General features: G+C 39.9%; 2 protein-coding genes across 8 annotated transcripts in view; one reads left to right on the top strand and one right to left on the bottom strand.

The window, feature by feature from the left end:
- Positions 1-1759, top strand: part of CC2D1B (coiled-coil and C2 domain containing 1B) — a 41021-nt gene extending 39262 nt beyond the window's left edge. For all 3 annotated transcript variants that reach the window (XM_083742360.1, XM_083742362.1, XM_083742361.1), the window contains exons 24-25: positions 304-434; positions 829-1759. In XM_083742360.1, the coding sequence (XP_083598486.1) occupies positions 304-423 (120 nt within the window). In that variant the 3' untranslated portion in view covers positions 424-434; positions 829-1759. The remainder of the gene's footprint in view (positions 1-303; positions 435-828) is intronic.
- The window catches only part of ZFYVE9 (zinc finger FYVE-type containing 9), a 51995-nt gene continuing 41369 nt past the window's right edge, over positions 1695-12320 (bottom strand). For all 5 annotated transcript variants that reach the window (XM_083742321.1, XM_083742324.1, XM_083742322.1 and 2 more), the window contains 6 exons: positions 11478-11628; positions 8387-8467; positions 7356-7518; positions 5397-5502; positions 4588-4764; positions 1695-4057 (listed from right to left, as the gene is read on the bottom strand). In XM_083742321.1, coding sequence (XP_083598447.1) covers positions 3896-4057; positions 4588-4764; positions 5397-5502; positions 7356-7518; positions 8387-8467; positions 11478-11628 — 840 coding nt within the window. In that variant the 3' untranslated portion in view covers positions 1695-3895. The remainder of the gene's footprint in view (positions 4058-4587; positions 4765-5396; positions 5503-7355; positions 7519-8386; positions 8468-11477; positions 11629-12320) is intronic.

The raw sequence follows: 12320 nt of genomic DNA, 5'->3' as shown, positions 1-12320 counted from the left end.
GCAAAAGTAGGGGGGAATATAGTAGTGAAAAAAACCTACGGGCACGAGACAATCCCCTTTGCAAACCCCCCCCCCCCAATGAGGACCAAATGTGCTCACCAGCCAGGAAATGCTGACTAACAGGGTTTTTTCCCATATCCTAGAGAATATGACTGAGCAATCCACACTGAACTTTTTGTTTTGGATCCCACCTGCCATACATACAGCTGCCACAAGTGAAGTCCAAAACCCTACTGAATGTTCAAAGCCAATTGCAGGTTATGTCTCTTGTGATTAAACTTCTCATGTTGCTTCTGTGTCTAGGTTTTGGATGGCAGGAAGCCTACTGGAGGGAAACTAGAAGTAAAAGTGAGACTCAGGGAGCCACTAAGTGGGCAAGATCTTCAAACAATTACAGAAAACTGGCTAGTCCTTGAACATTAGTTCCACCTAAGGTATGTACATCTGTCTTTTAGGATGGCAACTGGCATGAGCAATCTCAAGATTTTGCTTTGATTACCACAAGTGAATGTATTCTATAGATACATGCATGAAGCAGTTTTCTTTTTTAAAATATGCAAGATAGCAAACGATTCATCTTTAAAATTAAAATGAGTCACTATCCAACAAAAGGACAATGTAGCCACAAGAAGGAATCCTTAAAGAAGGGTTGCGGTCCCTTATAAATTTCTAAAACTTTATACTTGAGTGGACTTGCCTTCAGTTAATGTTTGAGAGCACACTAGGAAGACTCTGTACTTCTATCATGGATGTTTGATCATCTTTCATTAATCCTTCCATTATTCCTCTAAAGCAACATTCCTATTTTTTTTTTCTTGTCACCCACAGATACAGAAATGCTAAAAGCTGCAGAATGGACTTTATACATAGAGCTTCTGCAAGCACCAAAGATGTTCAACGAATGCACTACTGAACATAACATCTTTATTTTCATAACTATCATATAGTATGAGTTGGTAAGCTTTGTAAGTCTACTACTGGGAAAGAAGGTGCTGATCCACAAAGATAGACCTACCTTAAACCTTGCTGAAAGTAGCAATGTTAGTACTACGTGACTGTTACCCATTGGGCTGCTGTCTTATGCAAAGGGCATGTTTGCAGGCGAGGGCAAAAAGGTTTGGTTTTAATGGCTGACAATATACTAAGAATGGGCTGCAGCAATGGAAGTTTTTCATGTAAACTTGCAAATAAGATTGTGTTTCCTAGCCCTGGAATAAATTCTATTCTTGCACACAGCATTAGGTTAAGCATATTACTGTTAACAGCAGCATGAATATGCATTTGACATTGCCTGGAATGAATTTTTTTTTAAAGCCATCACTGCATTCCCCCCCCCCTCTTTCTCTGTAAGTTTACCCATAACCTTGCTCTAAAGCAACATTATCACGAGCCTTTTGGAAAGGCCCATACCATATTGAGATGGCTAGTAGCTGATTTATTATTAAGCTGTTTTCCTCAATCTGCCCATGTTCTTGTGTTCTTTTTCAGTGGAGAGGAAGAATTAAACTTTTTACTGCTTAAGGATTTTGAGAAGCACAGCATTTGGGTGTAAGTTGAAACAGTAATTTGACAAAAGAAAGAGTTGCCTGTTTTCTAGAATGTTAAACCTAGGTGTGTACCTGAATATAGAACTAAGTCTGCCAATCAGGCAGAGATTGTTTATCTTAAGTGGATAGAGACAATACAATATTCAGTTTTTAATTTTAATAAATTTAATATACAAAACTACATGTTGAAAATAAAAATATAATATGCAGTCTTTTGCAGTGTAACTGAATTTTAAAAGTACATTTTTCTCTTTAAACAAGTACTCATTTCTTAACAATATGGTAAATTTTAAGGTCATTTTAAAGGCTATGGTTGAAGCAAACCAGTCAGTCAATAGCATTTTGCACAAACATAACCCAAACAAATGTTTTTCTGCAGGGGGGAAAGGAGGAAGGAAAAGTCAGTATTTTCCCTCTATCAGTAAGTTTAATAGCAAAACAAAGTCATTGAAAAAGCTACTTCTGTGGTGAAATTGGAATGCCATCTCTTGAAGTAGGAATCTACTGCAGCCATGTAAAATCTAAATAGAGTTGAGCTTCCGTCTGTAAAATTGAACGTTGTCACAGAAGGAAGTAAAATTTAAAAGCAACTTTTTATATGCAAGGAAAAGAAAGAGCAGGTAAGGCCCTTCTTCTGCAAAGGAGCCTCTTTATGCCCACCCTGTCTCCCAGGGCAGAATATTGAGCACCTGAGTTCTTTTCAGGTTCAGCATGGGCTAAGAATTTAACTGTCTTCATAACAAATGGCCCACCATTAATAAATTCAGTAGAAGTGTTTGTATTCAGGTGGGGTTAACTTCTCCAGCCATTTAATTTGGGGTCTAGTTCTAATGCCTTGACTTCCTTATGTTTTAGTTGCAGTTTACATAGGTTGTACTAGGAGGGCTTTTTTTGTTATTACTAATCTTAGGCAAGCAGTAGCACCTTGCTCAACTATGATTTCCTACCCACAGAGGAAAGTTAACTATTACAGCTCTCACTGCTATATGTTTGCTTTAAAAAAATAATTTCTTGACAGGCTTGGAGCAACTGCTGTCCCCTCCTTACCCTTGAATGCTCACCATTTTGCCCATGCTGCTCCAATTTTAGATTGCTCTTTAAAAGGCCAGACTGTCCTCCTTACCCATAGAGGGTGGGTGGCCAGCCTTGAATAACAGCAGCCTGTGTCTTGTTAAAGCTTAGGTTTGCTTTCTCTCTTATGTGGACACAGCTCTTTCCACAGGGCTATCAGTTGCTCAGGGATGGAAATTGGATTTAATAGGAACGTGCTCGTGTTCTTTTGCTTACTCTCATTGCCAGCTTTGTACGCTGCAGTGAAAGGGCTCAAGCTGTTCTTCTCATAAGTGCCGTCTTAGGTGAGACAGAGTGCAAACTTCTCAGCCTGAAGTGAAAGCAAAACATGCAACAGCAGCTAAACTATTACAGTTTTCACAGGCTAGCTTTACAGAGTGCTGCTACTATAAAGTGTTAGATAAGTGCAGGCTTAATGGTGGGGATAAATGTACACCAAATGGGAAAATAAAAAGTTACCTAAAAAAACAACAACCCAGGGCCAAACTACAAAAAGAACAAATTTCCATGGTAACTTATTTTTTTTAAGCCTAACAATTCTCACGCCTGTGACAGGCTCTCTCAAAACTTACGAGGGCAGATTTTTGCTATGTCATCAGGCTTAGGGAACAGTTTTATCACAAATAAAGAAAAATAAAGTTAAACTACCCTATTTATACACACAAAACTGCAAGCGTAATTTACATACAGCTTCTAGAGAGATTCTGCTTTGCTTGGGACAGACGTAGAAGGTACCCTCAGTCATGCTGCTTTCTTTCTCTGTACATCTCTATAGAATATTCCGACATGTCTTGGAGGTACTTCAACCAATAATCTGGTCAAGATAATGTAAACGATAATTTCAATGTCTAGAGAAATTAACCATAAGCGGCAGTATAGTGAGGTCAGAATGGAGGTCTTCATAATAAGTTCATCTACAAACATCAGAAATGTTTACATTTCCTTTCCTTTTATTTACTCCCCAGTGATCTCTGCACCCGTTTGAGCATTGAATACATGACTGCAATTGTCTTAAAACATGACCATTGTTTGTTTCTAATCCGTAACAGAAGTGTATTAGCTGCAAAGATAGCATAGCCATTTTGTAGTATAGAAGCTGCGCTGATCCTGTTTGTTGACAAATGCATAGACGATTCAGAATTATGGAACAACTGTTCTCAATCACGCACCCACCCCCTCATAATAGTGTTAACAAAAGCTTAATTTTTCCAGTTTTAAAGTGCAAATGATTCAGATACAGCTGCTGCTGGAACAGGTCTGAACAGAAAATGAAGTCCTTATGAGATGTTTTCCAGAATATAAAAAATAAGCTCCATTATGACTGGGCCCTCACTCAGCTGGCCTGCCCCTCCATGAATCACTGGAACTAAGGCACTGTCCAGGTCATTCATGTACTGAGCAGGCAGTGGCTGCCCATTGCTCCCAGCCTGGTAGCCAACCTAAAAAGTAAGTAAAGAGAAAATATTATTTTCTTTTGAAACTAGAGACTAAAGCAATCCCTTAGCATGACGGAAGAGGTTCTCGGCTAATAAAATTTTATCCATGGAAGAATGCAGGTAAGCAGGGCCACCCTGTGATCTTGAAGCAAGCCTTCAAGATTACATGAAATATAATCCAGAATAGGCTCCAACCTGGAGCTTTTCAAATAATCACCCTCAGAAGTTTAAAAGAGGCTTTTTTCAGCTTTCTGAAATACAACAGACATAAAAACAAGTGCAAAAGGAGGTCTTTTCCAGTTCAAAAAAGGGAAGTGGGGTCCAGGAAGAGCTTGTGAATAAGAACTGAATAAGAAGAATCATTTTCAAGAAATGAATAGTACAGTAACCTCAATCTGCATGTTTTTACATTAGGGTCGCAGCAATTCTGTTAGAAAGCATATCTCCCCCACCCCCAAAATAGGTCCCAGCTTATTTAATTTCCAACACCAAAGATGTGGAGAGAATTTTCCCCACAAGATGTGTTCACTTACTTGATCAGCATCAAGCGTAACACGTAAACCCAGCTTGGTCATCCCGTCTTCCTTCAAAAGCTTCAGGTGAGGGCACAAGGCCAGGCAGAAAGCCTTGGCCACATTCTCAGTCAGCCTGCTGTGGTCAGCAGGGTCACTTAGGCCATTGTGTTGGTCATCATTTTCCAGAAAGAAAACCTGAAAAAAACATAATTTTTCCAGTCTCTAAATTTCTGTACCATAACATACTATTCTTGTAACTAATGATCACTGTGACGAGGGCAAGCTTTCTACTCTAATTAATGGCAGGGATTTTGGCCATTGAGGGAAAGTAATTAGACCTAGAAGGGCACCAAACCAATGATGAAAAGTTTGGGCATTTTCCAGTAGGACATGGTGGTGGGCAGATGTCCTTATATCATTGGGAATTTTTATCTATGCGGAGTATTTAAGATCTCCTTGATAATCAGATCTAGAAGTTTGTCACATTTTAACAAATAAAAACTCAGCCTCAGGTTTCTGCTCATCCCATCAGTATGAAAGAAATAGCCAGAATAATTAGGGTAGATGGACTGCCAATAAATGTATCAAGAGTCTTTTCTAGGATGCCTTCTATACAGTAGTGTACTATATCCTTCAGAGCTAAGTCCCAAGGCTATGTTCAGGGACCTGTATAGTAGACCCCACACAATGAGTCTCAGCCTGGGCTATCTAAAAGAACACATTTACATTCAACCAGAGTATTTGGTGAGGGCTAACATGGCTTTTCCCCCACCCCAAATCAAGCAATACTTCTGCATTAACATACAAAAACAGTTTTGCTTCCTCACCTCTGTCCACCTAATGACCTTCCCATTTGCTTTATACTCTGAGCCATGGAATATTTTCACGCTTGTGATAGACTCCATTGATTTTCCATCAATGGGACTTACAACACTAGAAAGGAGGAAGTAAGAAACTTTTGTTAGCAGAATTTAAGAATACAGACCCAGATCAGAAGACTATGCAGAAAAATAAGTCCCTTCAATCAAGACAATTTTATATACATTGGGGAAATTGCAATATAACACCACAAGCAGTTAAACGGACTGTGTGCAGACACACAAAGTAGTATGAGAGAGCCTTCTGCATACACCTTTTTTGTTACCACCATTTCTGGTCAAATCACTTTTGCACATGTTAACGGTGTTTCCAGTTGTACCACAGAAAAGCCAAAGCCAGAAATATGATCGGTACAGTTGCAAAGCATGTGTATGGTACTGAAGCAGAGCTTAATGGTGTACTGGCAGGGATGCTGCCATTGCCCTTTTGTATTAATCAGGGAGTTGGACTAAATTACTTCTAAGGTCCCATCTCTATACAGTAAATAGATAACCATTTGAATGCTTATGAAACCTTTTAAAAAGAAAAACACAGTTCAAAGCTGTCTTTGTCCCCATACAAATACCCTAACATTTCAACACTTTGGACAATGTATGGTTGCGAGGGCACAGAACTTTTTCCAACCAGACAACTGCATTTTCTCGTGAGAGGCGTGTCAGTGGTGGGTGGGGCAGGAGATGAGTCTTACCTTTAGGAGCAACTGGAATGTAACTTACTGCACAAATGTGAAAGGTTTCTACACCCTTTCCCCTCAACATCAATGCAGGCAGACGAAAGAGATAACAATTCAAGGACACATTCAAGCCAGACAAAAACACTCAAAGAATACATGGAGCAGGGAGGATGGGGTGGGAGGATGATACAAGGGGTCTGGAGGGCTATATTCTGCCCCCAGACCTAAGGTTCCCCACCATTTAGTGTAAACATTTAGTGTTTGTTTTAATGCAGAAGTCTTTTTCACACGGTAGCAAAGCTCTTCCCTTTTTCGTTTTGGTAATCATCAAGCTACTGAAGCAAGATTAAGGCTAATGCCGCTGTAAAGGTAAACAGGAAGCTGCTCCCATCAACCTACAAAAATAATTGTCTGTGTGAAACCACAGAACACCCCAGGAAGTCATCTGGAATACTACTACAACGGCAGCATCCTGAATAAATGCCTCTTTGAAGTAATGTCCCTGCAGCGGGGGGATGTAGCACATTCTACTACTGCATTGAAGACATTCTAGGGAAGCATAATAACTGTAACACAGTTAACACAACAAACAGTGTGTTAACCCCTGCAACTGAAAAGTAATTGCCACCACATGTGGAAGCATAAAATGCAGTTAGAGCTGTTAACATCCCGTGCACATATCTTACTTCGGTGGTTCAACATACCTTATCTATTTCTTTACAGCAATTATTTTAAGACAACAAAGGATATGTCTCCTCCTCGAACACTCACACACATGCTGACAAAAAGCACCAGCTGCTGCGATTTCCCTCAGTATGTCGACACAATGCCTGTGCATTCATCTCAAAAGATGGTGCATACACAAATTTCAAACACCAAAGATTCTCATGCAGGTTGTAAGGGGTAGCTTGGTTCCTATAGCATTAACCTTCAATAAGTGTTCAGGTGATGTTGTAGAGCAAGATATACATATGATAAATTAATTCGTGAGACAACTGGCCTTAGCAGCAGGCTTTTTAAAAATAAAAAACACCTCTGGGGAGTCAGATCAGCTAACACCCTCTGCTAATTATTTTGAAGGTGCTAGTTCATACCCCTTAAGAATATCACCTCCTGGAATATGAACATGCACTCCATGCAAACAGGTAGATGAATGTGCCACCTTTTCCTTACCAAGAAAGCATATAAAACCAAACAAGCTTATTTAATATCAAGAAAAGACTCCTATATTTACCCCTTGTTGAAGTTTTTGTCATCATCCACCCACTGAATGTGCACATGTTCTTGAGGCTCTTCAGCATCCACTTTACCACAGGCAATAGTGAAGTCTTTCATCTCCCTCAGAGCCTGCCTTAGGGAGTCCATATTTTCAGCCGTTATCTGGACCATGACTCCATCTAGGTAGGACAAGACATAATCAGGACAACAGCCCACAGCTGTATTCTTAACCAGAGAACAAATGTACGGTGGATTCATGCTGCAAACATCCAAGTCCTAAACCAAACTTTTGAACATACATTTGCTAATAGGAGGTGGGTGGAATCCTGAGCCCTGGATTTCAGATTTGCCTAGGGCAAATCATATGTAGACAGTGCAGCCCGCACAATCCATACACTACAAAAATCAAGGCATACAATTATATGGATTAGGCCTTGGTATAAAAATGGAATCAAAGCCTGGATAGGACAGCACAATCCCAATCTCCAACACACACACCCTCAAAAGAAAACATTCCAGGATGTACTCTGTGTGCTACATTGTGCAGCACATTATACAAAATTAGCCTAAGCTGAAACATCAGGTGTTTATTTCATTATTTATTTGTTTTAAATTACTTCTATATTGCCATTTCATAAAAAAGGAGTTTACAGAAATTATATATACACAATATAATTGGTATTGACAGCAGGAGTACAAATTAACTTTAAAAGAGCCTTTTTCATAACTACTACTTATCTATAATCTATATTCCTGTTCTAGTGTTAAAATCCTCACAAACATTTTCACTCCTTAAAAAAAATAAAATCACATTATCCACATTCAGTTTTCCACCACCGTCTGGTACGATAAGCACAGGAGTCAGTACATCCTCTTTCTTGTTTATTTAAGCTTGTCTCTTGGTCTAAGATTCTAAGAACCCAATACTTAGTTTAAAAATAGCAATACGTTTTGTAAACAAGGATAAGTTCTAACTACCACCGAAGCACTGTTACATTTAACCAAGAAGAAACTAGTGTACATGGTGAAAGGTGACTCAAAACTTACCTTCTACAATGCTGGACTTTGCCAGATAGCCTGAAGAAGACTTTAGAGCTCCACTGAACACAAAGAAGCTAGCTCCAGTCACTGCAACAAATGGGAGACGTGAATAAGATTCATATTGTTTGTTTGTTTGTTTGTTTAAGTCAATGACCAGTAGAGAAGATAAAAAGAAAACACATAAAACACAATAAAATATATTAAGTATTACATGTGGAGTTAAAAACAATGTAAGATAAAAACATGAGAAATATAATTATATTAAAATGTAAAAAAACAAGGTAATGTGTTAGTAATTCTAAAATTAAGACACTGTATATAAGAGCCAGGTTTCAGAATTAGATCAGCAACAAAGCAGCCAATAACCCAAACAAAGCTCATGTAAAAAATATGTATGCAACTACCAATATTCAATGATGGAGGAAAGCTCCTTTCATTAGCGTTTTCTAAGCCAAGTAAAACACTTTAGCAAGTCCAAGTATTAAAAAGAAACCCACATTTTCCACCTGATCACTAAAAGTAATCCTACAGCTTTAAAATTTGATGTCCTGGGAAAATTACTACTTCAGCACAGCCCTGAGTAAACAGGTTCTGCAAGGGGACTTTCCTTGAAGAATGAAGAGGTGTGTGCTGTTCATGAAAACCTCTTTACTTACTAAAATTTAAGCATTAGATAATGGCAAGGAAATAGAATAAAAGTTCTCTGTGCACCACTCTGATATTTTATAATGTGAGCAATTCATAGAACTTTTTTTTTTAAATCAGCCAGAGGCAGAATCAGTGCAATGCCCAGAATCCAACTAGCTGTGGGTGAAAGGCGATTTTACTTCCAGCATCTTTCAGTCAGTTCAAGATTAAAGGTAAAGGTACCCCTGACCGTTAGGTCTAGTCATGGACTCCTCTGGGGTTGCATGCTCATCTCGCTCTATAGGCAAAGACAGCTTCCGGGTCATGTGGCCAGCATGACTAAGCCGCTTCTGGTGAACCAGAGCAGCGCACGGAAACACTGTTTACCTTCCCACCAGAGAGGTACCTATTTATCTACTTTCACTTTAACGGGCTTTCGCACTGCTAGGTGGGCAGAAGCTGGGACCGAACGACGAGAGCTCACCCCGTTGCAGTGTTCAAGATTACTCACAGTCATATATAGAATTCCCTCCAGAAAACGTATTTCATACAACTGGCCAGTCAAAAAGCTTAAATGGTTATTTGCTCTCCTTCAAAAAGGAGATCTGTGGGTATTCTTAGGACTTCAGGAGCAAGCCACAGTGGACCCCCATGCTCAGTATCAGCTGCATCTGGTTTAAGCAGCTGGAACAAAAGCTTTCAAGCTTCATAAATCGGATTATTGCAAGGATGTTTACATGGAGCTGCCTTCAAAGGCTGTTTGGAAGCTGGTATAGAATCTACCACCCATCTCTTAACGTAAGTGGTGACAGGATGATCATTAGTTGACTTTAGCACCAGATCAAGTAAACATCACAGTTGTGAACTAGGAATATGTATCTCTGCAAAGGGGATCTCCTATAGTGATGAAAAGACAATTCATTTGTGAGTGCTGCATTCATATATACCTAGAATGTAAAGTTCAGCTGAATAAATGCTAATCATTACTGGCTGAGAAAGGTTCAGAAAGCAAATTAATTGGCCTGTTTCAGATGCAACACTAAAGCATTGTTTAGCAGGAGAAAATCAAGCCACAAAAAAGCTTCACACTGTCACCAAATCACAGAATTGTAGAGTTGGAAGGGACCATGAGGGTCATCTAGTCCAACCCCCAGCAATGCAGGCATCTTTTGCCCAAAGTGCAGCTCGAACCCACAACCCCAAGATTAAGAGTCCCATGCTCTACTGACTGAGCTATCCCAGCTATGTATACCATTCCTCCTCCACACACGTGGAGAAGAGACTGAAAGCATTTGCGTTTCCCTTTATCTCTTGAGTTCAGAAGCTGTGATAGTACAAAGAAGCCAGGATCTCAAATCACAGTATAGCTGATGAATCCCACCATGGTGTGTAGCGTAAGAAAGATGAAAAATGGACTTTTAAAATGGAGAGGCAAATGGAAACAAGCAGTGAAAAGCTGCATAGTATTCAATGTGTTTGCACAAAGTGCTCCAATTAATATTAATACTAATATTAAAATTAATTATAACCCATAATTTCTCAGGGCAGTATAACACATTTTATTAAGGTTCAAAATTACAGCTATGACATTAAAAACATGGAGACTGCAAAATAGTAATCCAGCAGCAGAGAAGCAACTTCTTTAAATCAGACATCTCCATAGGCCTGAATGAAAAAATCTCTTAACATAAAACTATTAATGAGAGGAAAAACTGTTTATGAGAGCAACAATTGTATCTCCTATGGGAAGGAATTCCCCACCCAGTGTGCCATTAAGGCCCTGCTCACTGTTAGCATACAACCAACTGCAGTTGTTCATGCAACTGCAAGCAGGACATCCCTCACATATCTTAAAGAATAACGTCAGCATATAATGGGATAGTTGTTCCTTTAAGTACTTAGGTCCCAAGCTGTATATGGCTTTGTACACCAAATCCAGCACCTTAAATTGGGCCCAGGCAGCCAGTGTCAAAGATCACTTACATATGAACCTGTCAAGACTTTTGCAGCCACATTCTTCACCAACTGCATCTCCAAGGGCAGGCCCATATAGAGCACACTGCAGTAGTCTAAGTGTGAGGTTACCAGGCCATACAGCTAGGCTGCCCTGGTGATGAACCAGCAGAAGCTGGGCTGAGGCACCTCTTGCCATTGAAGCCTCGTGAGCTTCTAGAAGCACCCTCAGCTTATGAATCAGTTGCTTCAGGAAGGGTTGCAGCTTCGTTCAGAATAGGCCATATACCCAATTCTCACCTGTGAACCATCACCAACAGTGCCTTTGTCTTATCAAGCTTCAGTCTCAGTTTAGTGGCTCTCATTCAGGCCATAACTGCCTTCAGGCACTAGGGCTCTTTGCTCATCATGCACTTATAAAATTAAAAGGGCTTACAAGCAAAAAACAATGAACAAGAAAACAATGCAAACAGCAGACTGTTTATGGGGGGGTGAATACATTGTCAGCAACTCTCACCCTTCCGCGGTTGATTATGAATACTGATGGCCTGTGTCTGATAGTTCCCATCATCATTCTGCACACACACGAGATGAGAGTCTGCCCTGTCATTGAAGCATGCCCCACCTGCTAGAACATGCTCATTGGACTTGTTCATGGCTTTCATCATCTGCAACCAAAACATTTGCCATTACCACATAATATGAGACCACCACCCAAGAAATGTGAGAACTGTCTCCACAGGTGCAAACCCTGAAGAAAAATGACATCTGTACAGGGCAGATGGAGGCAAACTTTTTTTTCTGTCAAAGAACTCCTTTCAGGGATAACTGGGAGGGGGCGGGGCTAAACTCAGCAGTGGGCAAGGCCAGAGCCAAAGGTAGTCTCTCTCTCTCTTTTCCATGGGGGGCACTTCAGTCTTGCCAAGGGTCTGAGGTGATGCTTGCCAACGATCACATAAAATCAGGCCAATGGCTGTGGAGTGCCCATCCCAGGAATAGGGCCAAATTAAACTATTTGCAATGCTGTTTCTTGGCTCTTTGGGGGAAAAAAAACATTTAACAATCACTGAATTAAAATTTTAGTCCTCCAAAGGAAATATATGATTTATGGCACACAATATTTTGGAGGAGAAAAACATGCCAGATAGTTTACACCTGATCTGCCATATCAACATGAGATATTAAGGTACGTCGTCATTCATAATTTTTCAGATGGGAGACAAGGTAAAGAGATATCATGGCTTAACCAAAGCTGCTCCCTCAGTTCCTTGCTGAGCAAGAATTTGAAACCCGATCTCACAGATCCAGTTGTATTCACCCCTCAAGTAACTCCTAGTTCGTTCAATATTTCATCAATAGA

Source organism: Podarcis gaigeae, assembly GCF_964106915.1.
Source record: "Podarcis gaigeae genome assembly, chromosome: 6".
NCBI classification, from domain to species: domain Eukaryota; kingdom Metazoa; phylum Chordata; class Lepidosauria; order Squamata; family Lacertidae; genus Podarcis; species Podarcis gaigeae.
Note: the sequence above shows the minus strand (reverse complement) of the source record. Positions and strands in the feature narration are given on the sequence as shown.